Source organism: Pleurodeles waltl, chromosome 4_2 (assembly GCF_031143425.1).
Source record: "Pleurodeles waltl isolate 20211129_DDA chromosome 4_2, aPleWal1.hap1.20221129, whole genome shotgun sequence".
Lineage (NCBI taxonomy): Eukaryota > Metazoa > Chordata > Amphibia > Caudata > Salamandridae > Pleurodeles > Pleurodeles waltl.
Genome location: NC_090443.1, coordinates 282,360,213 through 282,377,491, shown reverse-complemented (window position 1 = coordinate 282,377,491; position 17,279 = coordinate 282,360,213). Strand labels below are relative to the sequence as shown.

The following is a 17,279-nucleotide window of genomic DNA, read 5'->3' as shown; positions in this document are numbered from 1 at the left end:
ATGACACGAGAAAAGACACCCCAAAAACTCCAGGGGTAGCCCTCCCCACACTCCAGTCTACAAACAAAAGGACTGTCTAAGCCCACAAGCCTAAAAGGAAAAAACGGACGCACTTACCCGTGTGCCCGAGGCTTAAACGAGCGCACTTCCCGCTCTAGGTTTTGTCAACCGCAAACGTGGTGTCAAGTGGGGGGTTGGAGGGGCAGATCAGAGAAAGGCTCCTAAACGCCCCTAGCGTGTAAGAAAACGCAGTGCTGGGCGCAAAGTGACTTGCGCGCCACAAACACAGAGGGGGGGGGGGGATTGGGGAGAGAGAAAAAAACCCTGTGATGCGGGCCTGATGCGTCACCAAAAGGAAAATGCACTCAGGCTGTCAAAGCCTACTGCGTGTGTAGCAACAGCGTTGCTACAACAATGAAATCACCTGTAAGTGAACAACAAAGTGAACGCTAGCCAAAGTTTCAAATACACACACTCAAGAATGTCAGCACAAAGGCTCAGAGGCAGAAAGGCACTTATCTGTCACTGGAGCAGTGAAGAAAGAGGGAGAGTGATGTTACTTAGAGCATTTATACTGTCGGCATTATGGGTGTTCATTGGACTATGGTTGCTATGACTACGGACTCATGGGATTTGTGGTTCTGATGTTTTTTTTGTTGAACTTTGAACCTGCTGTTGTAATTGAGAGTGAAGAAAGAACTGCATAATCCTCGCCTCAGGTCCTGTCATAGAATTTCCTTCTCCAATACGTATAGGTAGCTAGGAATGTTTACATTCTTTCTCAGAACTCTGTCCAGACTTCACTTCTCAGCTTAACGATGCAGACCTCGGCTGGTCACCGGCATGCAGCGTGAAAGCCAAACTGCGCAGGTTCGTCTGTCTCCCGCCAAAGCAAATAAACGAGAGCAAAAGCAGTCGTGCCAAAAGAAAATGAAAACTCAGCTGCCTCGTTCCCCCGAGAGAGCCGGATACGATCTCTGCGTAATGGCGGCCATCTTGAAACGGAGCCAATGCCCAAGATAGTAGTTCCTGAGAAAACCAAATACGGTATATATTTGAAAAACCTTGCAGAAAATGTTGAAGGCCAGCTTTTAACAGTAAAAATGTGCTAGGTCGTATTACATTGTATCCTAACTATATAAATGACTGAATATTTTGTATGTAAAAAAAAAGTGCTAAAATGTTGTTGATGAATTAATTGTTGGCTGCATTGGAAGATTTTCTGTTCGGTGCCCGTTCTACATTTCCGCTGCCTGTTAATACTCTCATTCAAGGTGGCGGTGGCGCCGGCGCGAACGAAACGTCACTGACCCGGAGGGTCCTATGTATGTACGATCGTGATGGAGCTGTCTGGAGAACTTAGTGTGGATGCAGTTCCCGAGATCATGGAGGGAGCTACCGAAGTGGTGAGAGACAGGGGATTAGTGGTGGACTGATAAAGGGTGCGAGAGCTGCCATTTATCCATCTGTTTAATAAGGGTGGTCTTGGTGTGCTGCTGGACAGTTCTCCCGGGGGGGGGGGGGGGGCGTTATTCTACAGTTAGAATTAAGTGAGTTTAGTAGGGGCATGGGTGAGTTAACGAAGAGATAACTACATTGCGTGAGGTCACAGTTTCAAGCATATGGGCTTGGGGGTGGAGGAATGATAACCATGAAGTGCAAAGCTCTCAAGTTTCCAAGTCCACATGTTAGTAGTTCATCCATTTCATATTTTTTTTTAATTCTGGGACTTCTAGTCCTGTTTATCCCATTTTACAGGGAGGACTACAAGACTCGCAGTGCAAATCAAACCATCACTGGATGAGTTACTCACGGACTTCGAAATCTTGAGAGCGTTTGTAATATGAAGGGGGGAGTCGTGAGGGAGTGGGCAATCATAGCTGCTAAATTTCCCATGTCTATGCATGGTGTGCTGCTGCAGTCCAGGTTTTTTCTTTGCATTTTGGGACGTATAGCCTTGGTCATTCCATTATTAAACAGGACTACAAGACCCCGAATGCAAAGAAAAAAAACTGGTTTGAAGCAGCACATGATGCATAGACCTGGGAGTGCGGTGGGTAGAGACAGCCAGTGTGTGAGGGGGTAGGGATTTCAGCCATTGGCGAGGGTAGTCAGGATGACAGCTGTGAGGTGAGGGGGTTAGAGAAGGCTGCCATGGGATCTGCAGGAAAGAAATGGCCGGGGTCGTTTGGTTTGGAGGTGCCATATATGGGTTAAAGGAGATTGATGGGCGTAGAGGTGGTGGGTGTAGTGTAAGAGAGGTAGAGGTGGAAGCCCTGGGTTGTGGAGGTGGTAAATTATGGGTTGAGGTTGTAGAGGTGACTGATGTGGGTAAGAAGGTAAAAGTGGCAGACATTAGTTGAGACAGTAGAAGTGTTAACCTTGGAGTGAGGTGGCAGCTATTGACTGACTGGGAGCGGGGCAGAAATGGCAGCCATGGCATGGGGTGTTTATGGCAGCCATAGGGTGAGGCAGTGGATGTGCAAGCCCTGAGTTACAGCCATGGAATGAGACGGGTAGAGGTGGTTGCTTTGGAATGACGAGGTAGATGTGGCAGACCGGGATGATGGAATTAGAGGTGGCATCCTTGGGTTGGGTAGCAAGAAGTAGTTAACCACTCGATGAAGGCAAAAAAAGGTGTCAGCTACGGTCTGAGGAGATAGAACTGGCAACCTAAAACCCAAGGATGAGGTGATTGAGGTGTTACCATGGAATGAGGCGGCAGTCATGCAGTGAAGGCAGTAGAGGTGGCAGCAATATGGTGATAATAGCCATGGTTTGAGGTAGTACATGTGAGAGCAATGGGATGAGATGAGTAGCGGTAGCAGCTATAGGATGAGAGCAAGGGAATATGGGTTAGGAGTGGCAGCCCACGGATGCGGGGAACAGCGATGGCAGCAATGGAATGTGAGTAGTAGAGGTGGTTGGCATGGGTAGGAGGGTTAGAAGAGCCTGCTGTGGAATGAGTAGCTCGATGTGGCAACTACGAAATAAGGAGGATAGGGATGGCAGGTGAACGGTCATTGAGTAGAGGTTTCATTCAAGCAGGGGTGCAGAATTCCTATAGCCCCAAGTCCAGGGCATATAGCTTGGGGTCAAGGACAAAAAGTTTTCATGTTTCTTTTGCCCTTGGGACAAGCAGCCCCCAACCCACCCAGCAGCACAAACCCTTTGGCTGGCAGTTTACAGTAGTACCACATAATGTAGCAAGAAAGGGAATTGTCTGCAGTTGAGGTAATATTTTTGTCCCTATGTTAATGCTGTTCAAACTTGCTTTAATGATTCATTAAGGAAAGCCTTTAATATTAGGGTAAGCGCACCTAAATAAACGTAAGCTCGGACTGCACTACTGTTCCAATAAAAATATATGTACACACGTTTGCAAAGTTCAATAATATGATGCTGTGTATATAGGTCCCAGAATGCTCTCTGACGGCATGCAGATATTTGTAGAAGCTTGCAAGTAAGATTGACGATTCTTTGTGTTCAAAATAAAATGCTCACAAAAAATGCAACTTAGAAAACAATGTTTTGCTATATTACATTGAAATTTTAGGTACCATTTCTTTGAAGCATCATTCAGTAAAATGTGTTGATGCATGGTGTATTTCCAATTAAAAGTCATAATGGAAAAATCTGTGTAGCTAGTTTCAACAAGGTTATGGGGACATGAAGATAAACAAGCAATGGCAAAGCCCATAGGTCTGACATTGGTGATCAGCCTTTTGGTTTTATCAATGCGTGTATTGTTTTGACATGGCTTTTGTAAAACTTTATTGTGGTGAGTGCTGCGGTGCAGTCACTATTGCAACAAACGTCAGCAAACATATTTTTGGGTCTCAAAAACCACACATTGGCCACAGCAGTTCCTGGCACTGATCAGAACTTCTTTGTGTCCTGATACACTCCTTGTGAAAGAGCATATTGCTATCACTTACTGTGAAACCAGTTGACACAAGGAGAGAGAGAGAATTTGAATAAACCTAAAGGTCTTGGTTAACACTAGACCTAATAAGGGGCCTAATTGTTAAAGAAGGTCACAAAAGTGCACAGAGCATAGATGTTATGAAAATATTTGTGAACTGTATTTTAGCACAAACAAATATGCACAAGTAGGTTTGCTCATGGGAAAATCTATTGAGGTTTTACAAGTTCACTTTTCCTCCAACCACTTTTTTCCCCAACCCTGTGAGTCGTTTTACTTCTTCCTTTGTCAGGAGTAAATTTCCACCATTTCTCAGCATGGTAAACATTTATACAAGAGCTTGTGAAAGCCCTTAAAACATGCACATTAGTAGGTTGGCACAGACTCAAAAGGGCAGTCCATCCCTGGAACTATTTCTTACAGCTACCTCCAGCCCCAGTATGTAGATCTGCAGAAGGGTGACAAAATAAGGACATTGCTTGTATTCAAGCCCTAATATAGTACTAGCCCTAGCAGATTCAGCAAGGCTATGATTAGAGCTCTTACATTATGAGATTGGTGCCATGTACTGCAGTGACAAATTATGGCAGAAAAGGTTCAAGCAGAATTGTTTACAAATAGATTAATGAATCAACTTGTCACATGGACAAGTACATATTTTATTATATTCCACACCCCTGTTCAAGACAGAGGGAAAGTCAAGATGACTACCATCAGGTGAAGGGGTAGAGGCAGCAGTCTTGTGGTAATAGGGAGTAATATATAATCTGTCAAAGTAGTGGTCATGGTTGAAATGGGCCATAAGTGGCAACCGTAAGGTAAGCAGGGGTGGAATAGGCAGCCTTGATTCAAGGAGGGTACTTGTAGTAGTCATAAGGGGAAAGGGCATCAGTGAAAGCCAGATGGGGCAGAGGGAAAGCCAGTGAGACATTAGAGCTGGATTGGAGGATGCAGGTTTGTATCCAAGGTTTCTGGTGGGTGTTCTTAGGTGATAAAATTGGAAACTAAAGAGCAGGGGCAAAGCATTGCAGCAAATATTTTGTGAGGTGGCAGCCACGGATGATGTGGGATTAGACGATGGATGATGTGGGATTAGACGAGGCAGTCATGGTGAGATGGAGAAAGAGTAACAGCCATTAGGTCAAATGACTAAGATGGAAGCCTCAGGGTTGGGGTGGGGGAGGAAGGTGAAATTCATTGAAAGGGACATATTAGTTGGTCGAATTATGGAGGTCAACATTTTGAAAGACGTTTTGAGGGGCAGCTTGGAGAAAAGGGGTGTTTTATGTAAGAGGTAATTGAAATTTCAGTTAAACTGCTGTACATTAGACAGTAGGTCTGACCTTAAACACCAACAGTTGGCCACCATAGGGGGCATGTAATTGGTGTGCGCAGAATGCAAAGGTCACCTATGGTTTGGAGGGACCTTGAGTGAAGAAAGATGTGCTACTGAGAGAGTCGACCAGGCAGTGATGGGCATGTACATATATTTCAGGTATAAACCTGCATGGAGGTGGAATACAGAGAGCCTGGGATAGAAGGCAACTGCAAACCTGTATTTTCACGCTGATTGTTTTATCCATCAGGGTTCTCAGGGAATGGTGCAATTTCTAATTTTCAGTGTTATCCTTTGACAGTTTTTGTTAGCCGGGTGCGCAAATACAAGACTTGATTCTGACTGTCCTCTCATGGTAGTTCCTTTTGAATGTTCCCTGGCTCTCGTTCTTAAGGTTTTTCTTTCCTGGTAGTTTCTCCTTCAAATTGCTAAAACATATGCCTTGATTCTCGCTCATATCTTCCTCTTGACAGTTCTCGCCCTCTCCGATTATGGATAGCATATCTGATCAGATGGAGGTGGATGAGGACGACCTGGATCTCTTGGGTGGCTATGACAGCTTCCGTGGTTATGGTAGCAGTCTGGTCAGTGACAGCAGCTCCTACTTGATGGAATCCAGTGACGAGGACCTGGTGCCAGGGCAGGAAGCTGGGGATAATGTCTCAGACTCTCTTAAAAAAACTCCATCTACCACAACTTCCCGGAAATCTCGGGCCAGCGGTTCAGATCCGGGTGAGTGGGAATGGACCTACATGGAAGAACTCTTTGGTGTCTGTGTCTGTCACTCCCCTCTGCACCTCTATAGATCTCAGAACGTTTAACTGTGAATTTAAGTCATGTTACTGCATAAAGATAGTCAAACAATGTTTTGTTATTTTGATTATTTATTCCTACAAGGTGTACTTGGTCTCCTTGTACTGAATTGAGAACAAGTGAACCAACTTGGCGTTCTAAAGTTCTAACACAATCTTGATTATTGGACAAATGTTTTAATTTCCCAACAACAATGTGATTTTCCTGTTTCAGCATGCCATTATGAGTTGCGTTCTGAAGTGTCTTTGCCCTTACCTGCAAGGATTGGCAAAGCCAGTAGGTTGGTTTTAATGTGCCAACACATGTAAACACAGCCATTCGTAAGTGCCGTCTACATGTGTTGCATTCACAAAAACTGTTTATCTTATTAAAGGCTGTCTTATTAGCCTTGCTTTCTTAGATTGCTTTCTGTATAGAATACATATTAGTTTTAAATATTTGAATGTGACAGATTGGGAAATATTTTAGACGTAAAATAGTGCCTCGTACATTCCAGTGGAAATCATTCCTGGAAGCCAGAACAATACGCTAGCTAGACCGTAGCAAGATGTAAGAGAGTAATACTTTTTGGCATGCTGTCAAGCCCCCTTCTGAATACTTTAAAGAAGCAATCACAATATGACAACTAGCAGATATCTGTGCTGTCAACCGGATTTATAATAATCTGTCACCATCCTGGAACTTTTGTATCCATGGGGCTTTAAGGAATAGTGAGCTGGAAGACTCAGTTGTTTATAAACATTTTGGTTAGTTATGCAGAGAATTTTCAGTTTGATTCTCCGCTTCACAGGCTCCAATGAAGGGGCCCATTTGCTGTAATAACGAACAGTTCCTATGTCTCACCATCAGTAGACGACGACTGCATTTTGAAGCCCCTTAAATCCCCACCCCTTCCTCCTCCAAATTTTTGTTTTAGCAGACCCCCATGACTTAATTATAGAAATCAGTGCAGGATAGCACAAGTGATACAATGAACCATCACTCGTGCATAGGCAGAGTAATAGGGCCATCTCCCAGGGCCAGATGAGGACATTGACTACTGTACTGTGAACACAATCTCAAGAGAGCTTTCTAGCTGAGATTACTCAGTTTCGGATCTGGGGCACAGGCACGATGGCCCAACTAACATGGTCAGCAGGGTGTGCCCAGAGTTGAGCTTTGTGATCTATTACAAGGAGCTCCCTTTGTAATGTAATTTGCATCATTTAGTTGCCTATTGCTAACATATTTTCAATCTGTTGTTGCTCTCTGTTGGTGATGGGGACAGATTAACTAGCATGGGTGTATCATCAGTAGTATTGTCTGCTGTCAATTTGAAAGAATGAATAGAAGGTAATAAAGGTTGCAAACATACATTAAAGATGTTTGTTAACAACAAAAATCTGAGGCACTCAACATCAAGGTGTACATACCAAACAAGATCTGAATGATCTGAGGTCTACTTGTTTATTTTTTATCTGAGAGAAAGGATTGAGGGCCTCATTACGACCCTGGCGGTAATGCCCACCCGCCCACCGCTGTGCTGGCGGGCGCCAATTGACTGTCGGTAACCGTACCGCCGTATCATGACCACAGAAACACACACCACCAGTATACAGGCAGTTTTCACAAACCGCCAGGGCAAACGACGGATGAAAATCGGCAGTCAGCAAAACACCGCCACGCCAGAAATACTCTGCCCACCGAAATACGACCGACAAGGCAGCACAGCGGTGTGTCGATGGTGGAAACACGTCAGCGGTGTGGGGTGGTCTATTCACAACATAGGGATCCCTGCAGGGGTGACGTCCGACCCCGAGGAAGGTAGGATAAATGCAATCAGTGGGTGTGTACGGGTATCCCTGTATGTGCCCTGTGTGTTTGGGGTGTCTGTATGTGTAACTGTGTTGTGTGCGTGCGTGAATGTGGTCCATGTCGATAATTAATTTATGTGTGTTTGTCTGTGTAAACGTGTGTGGGGGCATGCTGTGAGGGGTGTGGGGACATGTATGTGTGTTGGTGGTGTTGTATGTGTGCATGGGAGTTGAATCTGGTGTTCTGCGTGAATCCCCCCCCATACCAATAAAGGGGACCGCCATGCTTTTCGCAACGGTGTTACCGTCGCGGAAAGCGTGGCGGTGCACCGAGTCGTAATGACTGTGGCGGTATATGGCTCCAAAACTAGCTGAAAACGCCTACCGCAGCCACCGGCGGTGGTTAAACCTTGGCGGTACAGGCAGTGAACTGGATGTTTTACTCACAGTTCACCACCAAAGTCACATTACGGCAGTCCGCACCACCAGCCTGTCGGCGGTGTTACCGCCGGTTTTGCGCCCACCGCTGGGGCCATAATGAGGGCCTGAGTATTTCTAGACTATTCTGCCTACACCTACCTCTGTTAGATTTTATATTATACTTGGTTTGCCTGTGTCAAAAGCTGTTGATCGATACAAGAGTGTTAGGATCGATGCAATTACTCTGGTCCATCTTTTGCATTTGGACATCCACAATAGATTTGATAACCACCCAGATATCCTTTCCAAGCCAGGATTGTATGTTGTGGGTTCATACTACCTTTTCAGGATGAAATGTCCATTTATTTTCTTGTTTCAGTTTATTGTAGGTTGCAGACAGATTGAAGATCTCTTTGTGGGATGATTCTCTTAAGTTTATCTGTTGTGGTTGATGGAGACAGCTTGATTTGATAGCACAAATCCAGTCTCCATTTATATGTTCTAAGTCTCATGGGGGTAAGGTAGTACTTATGTGGACCCCACTGGTGCCAGAGATGTTTGTACCAAGAGATGTCTGACTGCACACATCAGTGTATGTCTGTAAGGAAGAACGAAAATTACCCCAGAACTGTTATTTTAAACTTAATACCTTGTGTGGGGGTCCGCAGTTGTGCTTTGTGGTCAGTCATGGCAAAGAAGCCGAAGAGACTGGGCAGGGTAAAAAGCACGAGTGAGTGGGGCGTTGCCTTGTAGTCAATTACTTATTTTTTTTCTGTAACGTCTAATGCCAGAATAATGGCCATTGAGGAAGTTGTGGTTGCATAATTGCTTCTGGAGTTGTAGAGGCACTGCTCTTGTGTTGTTTTTTTTCAAAGATAGATAAGGGAGTGGAGAATAATTCCACCGCTTCCCAAGTAATGGGGAGCATTTTTAATATGGGAAGTGTTTTACCAGATTTAGGGAAGATAAGAATTCTTTTTTGCCCTTCAGAGGCAAGGATGAATGTGTAGTTTTTTTTAATCCTTAAAAGTAAGGTTAATGGCCTTTTTGAACTGGCTCTTGATGTGATGGATGAGAGACTACTGTCATTGTTGATGGTACTTTAAATGACCGCATCACAATAGATCATCTGTAGCCTGTTGGTTTTGCGGTCAAATGCCGCTTCTGACATTGGTGCTCCTCAAAATGCATGTTACTCCAGAGCTATTCCTGCTTATTCTCATTTGAATTATTTCCATGTGACTCAGTCTGGTTGACTTTGGTGTGATCTCCTTATACTCTTTGAGAACAGAGAGGTTCTTATAGTTTGGCACCACTCTTGGAAACGCCCCTTTCGCCTACCATAATTTAGAAATGCTAATATTAGGAATGATGGCGGCATAGCCACCAGTTACTTAACTCCGATTTTAGTTTCAATACGTTTTTTGAGCGTGAAATGCAAAATTGCAGGAAAAACTAACTGCTACACTAAGTGTATAAGACCTTCCTCCTGGTGCCCCCCACTCTCTCCCACGCAGCATGACATTCTTTCCTTTTCTTGTAGTAATTGCTGTGTAATGTCCGTAGAGTTGTATGACGATACCTAACACCACCCCCAGCCTGTCTTGACAGCTACAGTTGTATCTCAGTATGAATAAATTGAAGAACCTTTAGTCTCCTGGGAAATGTTATGCTAGTCCACTCTCTTGTCAGGAACCAAATCACTCCTCCCCCGTCCCCCCCCCCCCCCCCTAATTTCTGAAACTCTTTTCCTTTGTATGCCATTTCGTAAGCGAGCTTCTCTGTGCTAAAAAGTGCCATATCTTTTGTAGCCACATTTTGTATGCTGAAACCCCCCACTCAGTGTGAGCATGGCATCTTGTACAGCTAGTGCCTTGAACCTGGAAGTAGGCAAACATGTTGCCCCTGTTAAAGAAACCTCAGGCAGACCAAGGCAAACAATCAAACTATAGACCTATGTGCTTGCTGCCAGCTTTATCTAAAGTATTGGAGAAGCATGTTAACTATCATCTCTTCCAGTACTTGGAAAACTACAGTCTGCGTGCTACACTGAGTCAGTCCGGCTTTTGCTTCAGCTTCAGTACTGAGACGGGACTAGCGGAGGTGGCCGAAGTCGTCAGGAGTACGTTGGACATCAGAGGAAAAGGCAATGCTGATTGTTAGATCTTTCAGCAGCCTTTAACACTGTTCCCCCCACTCCACACTTACTCTCTCCGTTCTATTAGAATTGTGTTCCCTTGGGCAGGGTTGCAGTGTTTCACGGAAAAAAAAGATCAAAACCTATCTGACAGCTGTCTTTCATCAGCTTAAATGCAACACAGATAAGACTGAGTTTCTTTTCTTTGGCTTGAAGGCCCTGGAGACATGGCAGTCTTTTTGGCCTGTGGACGTCCCTCTTCCTAGTTGTCAGGCTAGTTCAGTAAGAAATTTAGGCGTTAAACTTGATGACTGTTGCACTTTTCTTTCTCAGGTTAACATGGTGGTGGGGACCTGTTTTGGATTGTTACATATTCTAAGAACGTTTTCACACTTTCTTTCACTGCCAGAAAATAGGTTATACAGACTTTAATAACACCATGGCTGGATTATGGTGTAATGCCTTGTACTTGGATCTCCCCAAGTACATAGGTTTATTAATAAACAGCAGGTGGTCCAAAACCCAGCAGCTCATATCCTCTTGGGCTTGCTTTTGAGGCCACATGAGTCCTCTGCACCTCCTGGCTTTTCACTGGCTCCCTATAAAGAAGAGGATTCTGTTCAAAACTTTTGTCCTGGTGCATAGGGCCCTATATTAGACAAGAGCAGGGTACCTTGGGGCAAGGATTAGTTTCTGTGCTCCATCAAGGTGCCTCCACTCAGCTAATGCTTTGTTTTGGCCAAAATTCCTAGGATTTAGCGATATAGGGCTGGAGGCATGTTCTTTTCTTTTCTAGGGCCATCAGCTTGGAACAAGCTGCCTCGAGTTACGCGCCATGACAGCCACCTTTCAGTTTAGAAAAAAATTCAAAATGTGGCTCTTTAAGCAGGATTAACTGTTGGCTAAATCAGGTAGCGACTGTAGAGGTGCAGAGTGTCAGTACACACCTCGGAGTAACAGTGCACTATACAAATGCCCTTTCATTCATTCTTCTTCCCTTTATTTCCATGTAACAAATATTTTCTGAAAGAGCCCTAACGGATTCATTGATGGACACCTGGCTGACTTACACCAGTTAGAACTTTGTTCTGACATATTTGTAATTGTGAGTGTCCTATATGATATCTTTAAATGTACCATGTTCCCTTCGTCAGCAGGTTCTGGACACCTGGTGCCCTTTTTATGCAGCTGTTGTATAGCTATTTAGCCATATTTTAGACCCGTTATTTTAGCAAACGAGGCCTCCGTTGTGCACTTTAGCCCAGTTCTGTTTTATTCAGCATCGCTTTATTTTTCTAGCATTAGCCACATTTGCGGTGTTTTCTTTTTTCTTTTTATTTGTTCCTTCGCTTAGGAAAGCATCATGTTCTTAGCATTGCCCTTGTTGCTTTCCTCAATTCTGCAGTCAGATAGGGTTTCCGGCAAAAGTGGTATGCTATGTCTCCAACATTCACAGAACCATACACTTTCTTATGTGGGGACCTTTTCTTAGAATATCAACTGTTTTATTATAAAACACTTTTTTGTCCCATACAAGTCAGAGGGAGATTCCAGCCAGATGACCACGACTGCATGATTGCTGATTGTCTTTGCCACAGCTGCTTGCTTAGGCTGCTGAATCCCTTGCCTAAATGGGAACGGTATCCCTTTAGACAACAGGCTTCCTTGCTCAGGTATGAGGTATGATGTCTTTTTGGGGGGGTGGGGAGGATCTGAAGGGTGGATTAGGGCTTATCACGCTGTGCTCTAACATATCTTAGTTAGGATATATATATATATATATATATCTCCTAGTGACAGTATGGTGGGACTATTTTTGTATTTCACGCTCCTTGTCACACTTTTGCTTTTAGTGTGTTTTATCATCCTAGTTATTGCAATGCATGCTATTTCATCCGAGATGCAGTTACTTCAATAAACCCTTATTCAACTATACTCTGCCTCCGTTTGACTTTGCTTGTGTGAGACTAATGTCGCTGAGAGAAAGGAATGAGATCTGATCGACCACAATTCCCCTGAGGAGTCCTTCCTGTCATGCGCCTAGTTGCCACAATCATCCCTGCTCTTGGGTAGAGATGAGGCAATACTAATTACCTAGAAAACCTGGATTAGGGCGACAGACTTCACATGGTGTGGAATTGTACTCCGTACCTCACAGTTCAGGTGATCCTGTCACCCAAATCCAGTAGCCTCATTAGAATAATGAGAACCTAGGCAACACAGCCGAACTTATGTGTACCTCCGTTTGCATAGACTTTTGTGTAGCCATTTACTTCTCCTGTGCATGCTTGGCTAAGTTTTGCTTCTATTGCCAGAGTCTTTGGAGTGGTAAGATCTTTGGGTCGTTGGTTGAGACAGGGTCTTGTATATAAATGTAGCTGACTGAGCGTGGGCGGTATGTGTTTTCACCATTTTTGAAATGTTAAAGATCTGACTCCTCTTCTTCTTATCTACAGGTACAGGACCGATTGCCTCACTTGTAGATATCCAAACCTTTCTCCCTTCCCTAGGTCTTACTCTTCCTTGAGTTATTGGGGTGCTTTGAGACTGTTGTGAATGAGGTACTCCACTGTGTTGCAGCCACCTTTCCCCCTTTCACTGTCCATCCCTGCCATAAAGTAGGTATTAATAACCAGAGGGGTAAAGGGTGATTGACAGGTTATGGTTAGTTTTGGTGCTAATTTCATCCTATACCTTTATAGTGGTCCCAACTACTGGATAGATAATCAAACAAGGGTCCATTTGGTTCCGGCAATCGCACCACGTCCCATGAGTGCCTTACCTGAAAGTGTGTGATCATCTTTTGTATTTCCACATGGAACCACTTTAACAGATTGTGTGGACTGAATGCCTGAGAGTGCTTGAAGACACTAAATTCCATGTGTCCTCTCTTTACGTTTGCAGGTTTCTTGTTGCCATCCTATGCGATTCTTCCTCACTTGCAAATAATACTTGTGAAGATCAGCATTCATGATTGTGAATGAAACTGTGGGAAAAGGGTATAGTATTTTGGGCAACACAGTCATTAGCACCACAGCTATCCGCTTGAGCAACAAGATTTGATAGTTACGCTAATTGAATAACACAGTCTTAATTGTGCAGCTGACTCATTACATTTCTAGATGGGGTCTTCTGTAACGTTTTGTTTATCCCTAACCTCAGATAGTTTACCACCCTCGACCCATAGGAAAGGTGTGGTGGGACTGAGATTCAGCACAGTCTGTACAGTATTGATAGTCCTCAGATTAACCTTAAAACCTGAGACCACATTGAATGGAAATTATTCTGTTGTAAATACTGGCAGCAGTGTTTCTGGATGAGTAAGAGGTATCTCATTAGCACGTGCTGTGATTTGTAAAGCTGTTTATTCCTTATTTCACCCCACGAACACTTGATGTATCCCTTAATCACTGTATTAATGGTTTGAGAGACAACACAACCTTGTCTCATTCCCCTCAATATTTTAATTATGTCTGCATGATTCCTGTTTACCTTGTTTCTTGAACCCAGGTTCTGGTAGTTTGCAATGATATCAACCCCCCTGGGAGAGGTAGCATGAGTTATCTTTTTAAACCCTTTCTGGGGGACTTCTGCATTCCATGCAAGACCCCACAACACATTTTCAAGTTAGTCTGGGGTTAATGTTTGCCCACAGCATGAATATCAAATGAACAGCAAAAGCCACTCTTATGCAGACTTGAGCCTTGTATCGCAGGTCACCCACAAGCTGTTGGTTATCATTAGGGGTGGTGGGGGTAGCCCTAAGGCGCCCACAGTACTGACCAGCTGCCTGTTTGCTTCCCTGTAAAGTGCAGGAGCTGGCAACAGTCTTCTGCCGACAATACTCGTTTTGTCTTCTAATCTCAGGTGGAATGTAGTCTGCTTTTCCGTGCACTAGGCTGAGGGAGTGTGCTGGTGTGTCCTGCTACCCCCCTAACACTAGCACAGGGGGGTGGGCTATGTACCTGGCAGTAGTGGTTCTGTCCTAGGGGTTATCTGGTACTCTAACTTTCATCAGGCCCCAGAGGATGGGGTCCCTGGAGTCAAAAGTTTGGTCAGGTGGGCGTCCCTCGCAATCCCATTTCTCCCATCAAAAATAAATAAGGATGCACTGACACCCTGGGATTTGCCCCTCATTAGATAAATAGCAAGATCTTGACACTAAAAGTTACATATACATATTTGTTCCCTACCTCTTCCTTTCCCAAGAACTGGGCCAAGCAATATTAATGGCTATATTGTGTGTGTGTGGGCCTTTGATCATTCTGCTGGGAGCAGAGTAAACACCTTTGTCCAGTAGTGTGGACAAAGGCTTGGAATCTTATTATGAGCTGAGTTGGGGAAGTATGACAATTATTAAAGTCTCAGAAGGAGGGTATGTATTATGTTAAGGACTTTAAAGCTACACTCTGAGTATGTGTGCCATTCGCTGCCAGAAGAATTCTTGTACAAGCCCAAGTTCTCTCCCGCCTGGACTACGGGAACTCTCTATATCTTAGTTCTCCAGATTATGTAATAAAGAGGCTGCAGGTTATGCAGAACGCGGCAGCTAGACTTCTCATGAATACCCCAAGGCATCTTTCCGCTAAACCAGCACTTGCAGCTCTTCGTTGGCTCCCGATTAAGCAGTTCATTCAGTTTAAAGCTCTGTGTCTTGTTCACAGAGCCTTACACAATAAGGGTCCCCTTTCCCTTAGAAAACGGATCTTTCTTTACTCGCCCCTTAGACCTCTTAGATCTCGTTCTTCTCGACAGGTTTACATCCCTTCGGTCAAGAGATCATGGGGAGGTAATTAGTTCTCCATCAGGGCTGCTCAGCTCTGGAATGCCCTGCCCTTTGAATGCCGTCAGGAATCCTCTGAACTTCTCTTTAGAAGGAAGTTGAAAACCATTCTCTTTCCCAGTTAATCTGCTTCCCCTGGCTCTTCCGACATTCATGGTGTACTTTAGCGCTGGGATGCCCCCAGGTAGCCATGCGCTCTACAAATCTATAAACTAAACTAAACTAAACCTCTAGATTGATACCTCGCTAAACTTTATAGGTAGGTGTAAGTGGAGTGAAACTGCATTACACAGATTTCAACCTTGATGTGTAATACTGTTTGAGCACAGCTGACCTTAAGTAAACCCTACGGCCATACACTATAAATGGCCAATAAAATTACAAGGCCTACCAGAGGTCAATTCCAATCCTTGAAGATTCTCATCTTTAACAGGCTACTTGTACGCAGATACAGGACTGTGCAAGATGGTAGTTTTACATGTGCAACTAGCACACACATGTCTTCGTGTGTGACCAGCCCAGAGCATCTTACCCTAGCTGTGCAGCACCCTTCTCTTAAAAGGCAGACAATGGTGGTAGCTCTCTCAGCCCATTTATCCTGAAGTTACAGTGCATGAGACTCAGGTAAGGAGTATCACTCAGAGTAAAAGTCCAAAAACCGGGTAATCAAAAGCAAAACATTTATGATGGTTAAATGTTCTGAACCCCCAATGTAACAACGTCCAAGTTGAGTAGGGAGATGGGTTTGCAGCTCAAGCTGATGAATACCCTGTCCCAGAATTGACCTAGCCACAATATTATATTTCAGTTTCACTAGATTGTCCAGTTGTAGCCTCCTGAAAAGCATCCTTACCCAGGGTCTTTGACCAGAGGCTTTTTATTGCCCACAGAATGTTGTTGAAAATTGTGCTTCCAGATCGACCCATCTTAAGCGGATATTGTGAGACGAGGATTACCTGGAAGATATTCTTTAGCTCTGCCTCACTGACCTCCCAGGAGCATATGTTGGTGAAAAATCTTTGAGAGCTATTTACTGTATCCTTCTCAGTTTTAAAACCGACCCATGACACATTTTTTGTTTCCTCTGTGAATTTCCTAGTTTGTTTAGACCTTAGTTTTTTCTCCTAATAGACAACAAATCCTGTTGCCTTCCACGTAATATTTAGCATTAAACTGAGTGAGTTAGTAATAGGGTGTGTCCATTCCTGTTGTTCTAATGTGTCCCGTTAAAGTGAAGACCTTACTCCAGACTCACATTGCAAAAGTTAATTTCTCTTTTGCCTAAGCATTTACCAGCTCCTGTCGCAAGTTCTATGTGGTGGTCTATCAAAGATGCTTGAGTCTCGCTGTCGTCATGAGGTAGTGACCTGACACCTCACTTTAATGGTGTTCCAAAGCATTGTGATGGTAACCTCCTTGCCTGCATTTTTCTTTAATAGAAGTGGCTGTTATTTCAAACCACCAAATAAAGGTTTCATTTAATCTCCATCGGCCTACCCAGAGAAGGAAATGTCCCTGTTATACATCTGATAGATTCTATGAGTGGCTTTTTATAGTTATGGTTCCTTGTTCAACCTCCTCCCCAATGTACAGTAGGTGTTGATCCACTAGGATGTCATTTAACATAAAATAGGTGCAATGTGTACCTTTGGCTCCATGTGTCATGGTTTATGTAAGTGTAGCAATATGTTAATGGGATGTTTTTAGTCTTTAAATACATGTTGTTTTACTTCAGGAAGCTATGAACTGTTCCACTTTTGCTTATGTGCAGTAATTGGTTGGAAGACTTTGACTAAATAAGCATACTGTTGATTGGCTGACATATGCTTATGATGACTGAACGTTTTTCTGGGTGGTTCCATAGACCATCTACTATAATATCTGTTTTATTCTGAGTTACCCAACTCCAAGGTCCTACCACATTGGTGCACCCAGAGGTTTATTGTAAGTGCCTCCAACTGCATCTATTTAAATCCCATATTCCTACTATTATTACATCTCTGCTGTGTTCTGGATCTCTTAAATTCCAGTTACACTTACTACAATAGTGTTTGAGGTTTATCCTGGGGACC

General features: G+C 43.9%; 1 protein-coding gene across 3 annotated transcripts in view; it reads left to right on the top strand.

Moving 5' to 3' along the window:
* Window positions 1–689: 689 nt before the first annotated feature.
* Window positions 690–17,279, top strand: part of L3MBTL2 (L3MBTL histone methyl-lysine binding protein 2) — a 251,454-nt gene continuing 234,864 nt past the window's right edge. Inside the window, exons 1-3 of one of the 3 annotated variants that reach the window (XM_069231129.1) lie at window positions 690–1,047; window positions 1,275–1,406; window positions 5,735–5,993. In XM_069231129.1, coding sequence (XP_069087230.1) covers window positions 1,341–1,406; window positions 5,735–5,993 — 325 coding nt within the window. In that variant the 5' untranslated portion in view covers window positions 690–1,047; window positions 1,275–1,340. The remainder of the gene's footprint in view (window positions 1,048–1,274; window positions 1,407–5,734; window positions 5,994–17,279) is intronic. The other 2 variants (XM_069231131.1, XM_069231130.1) reach the window with 2 other exon arrangements.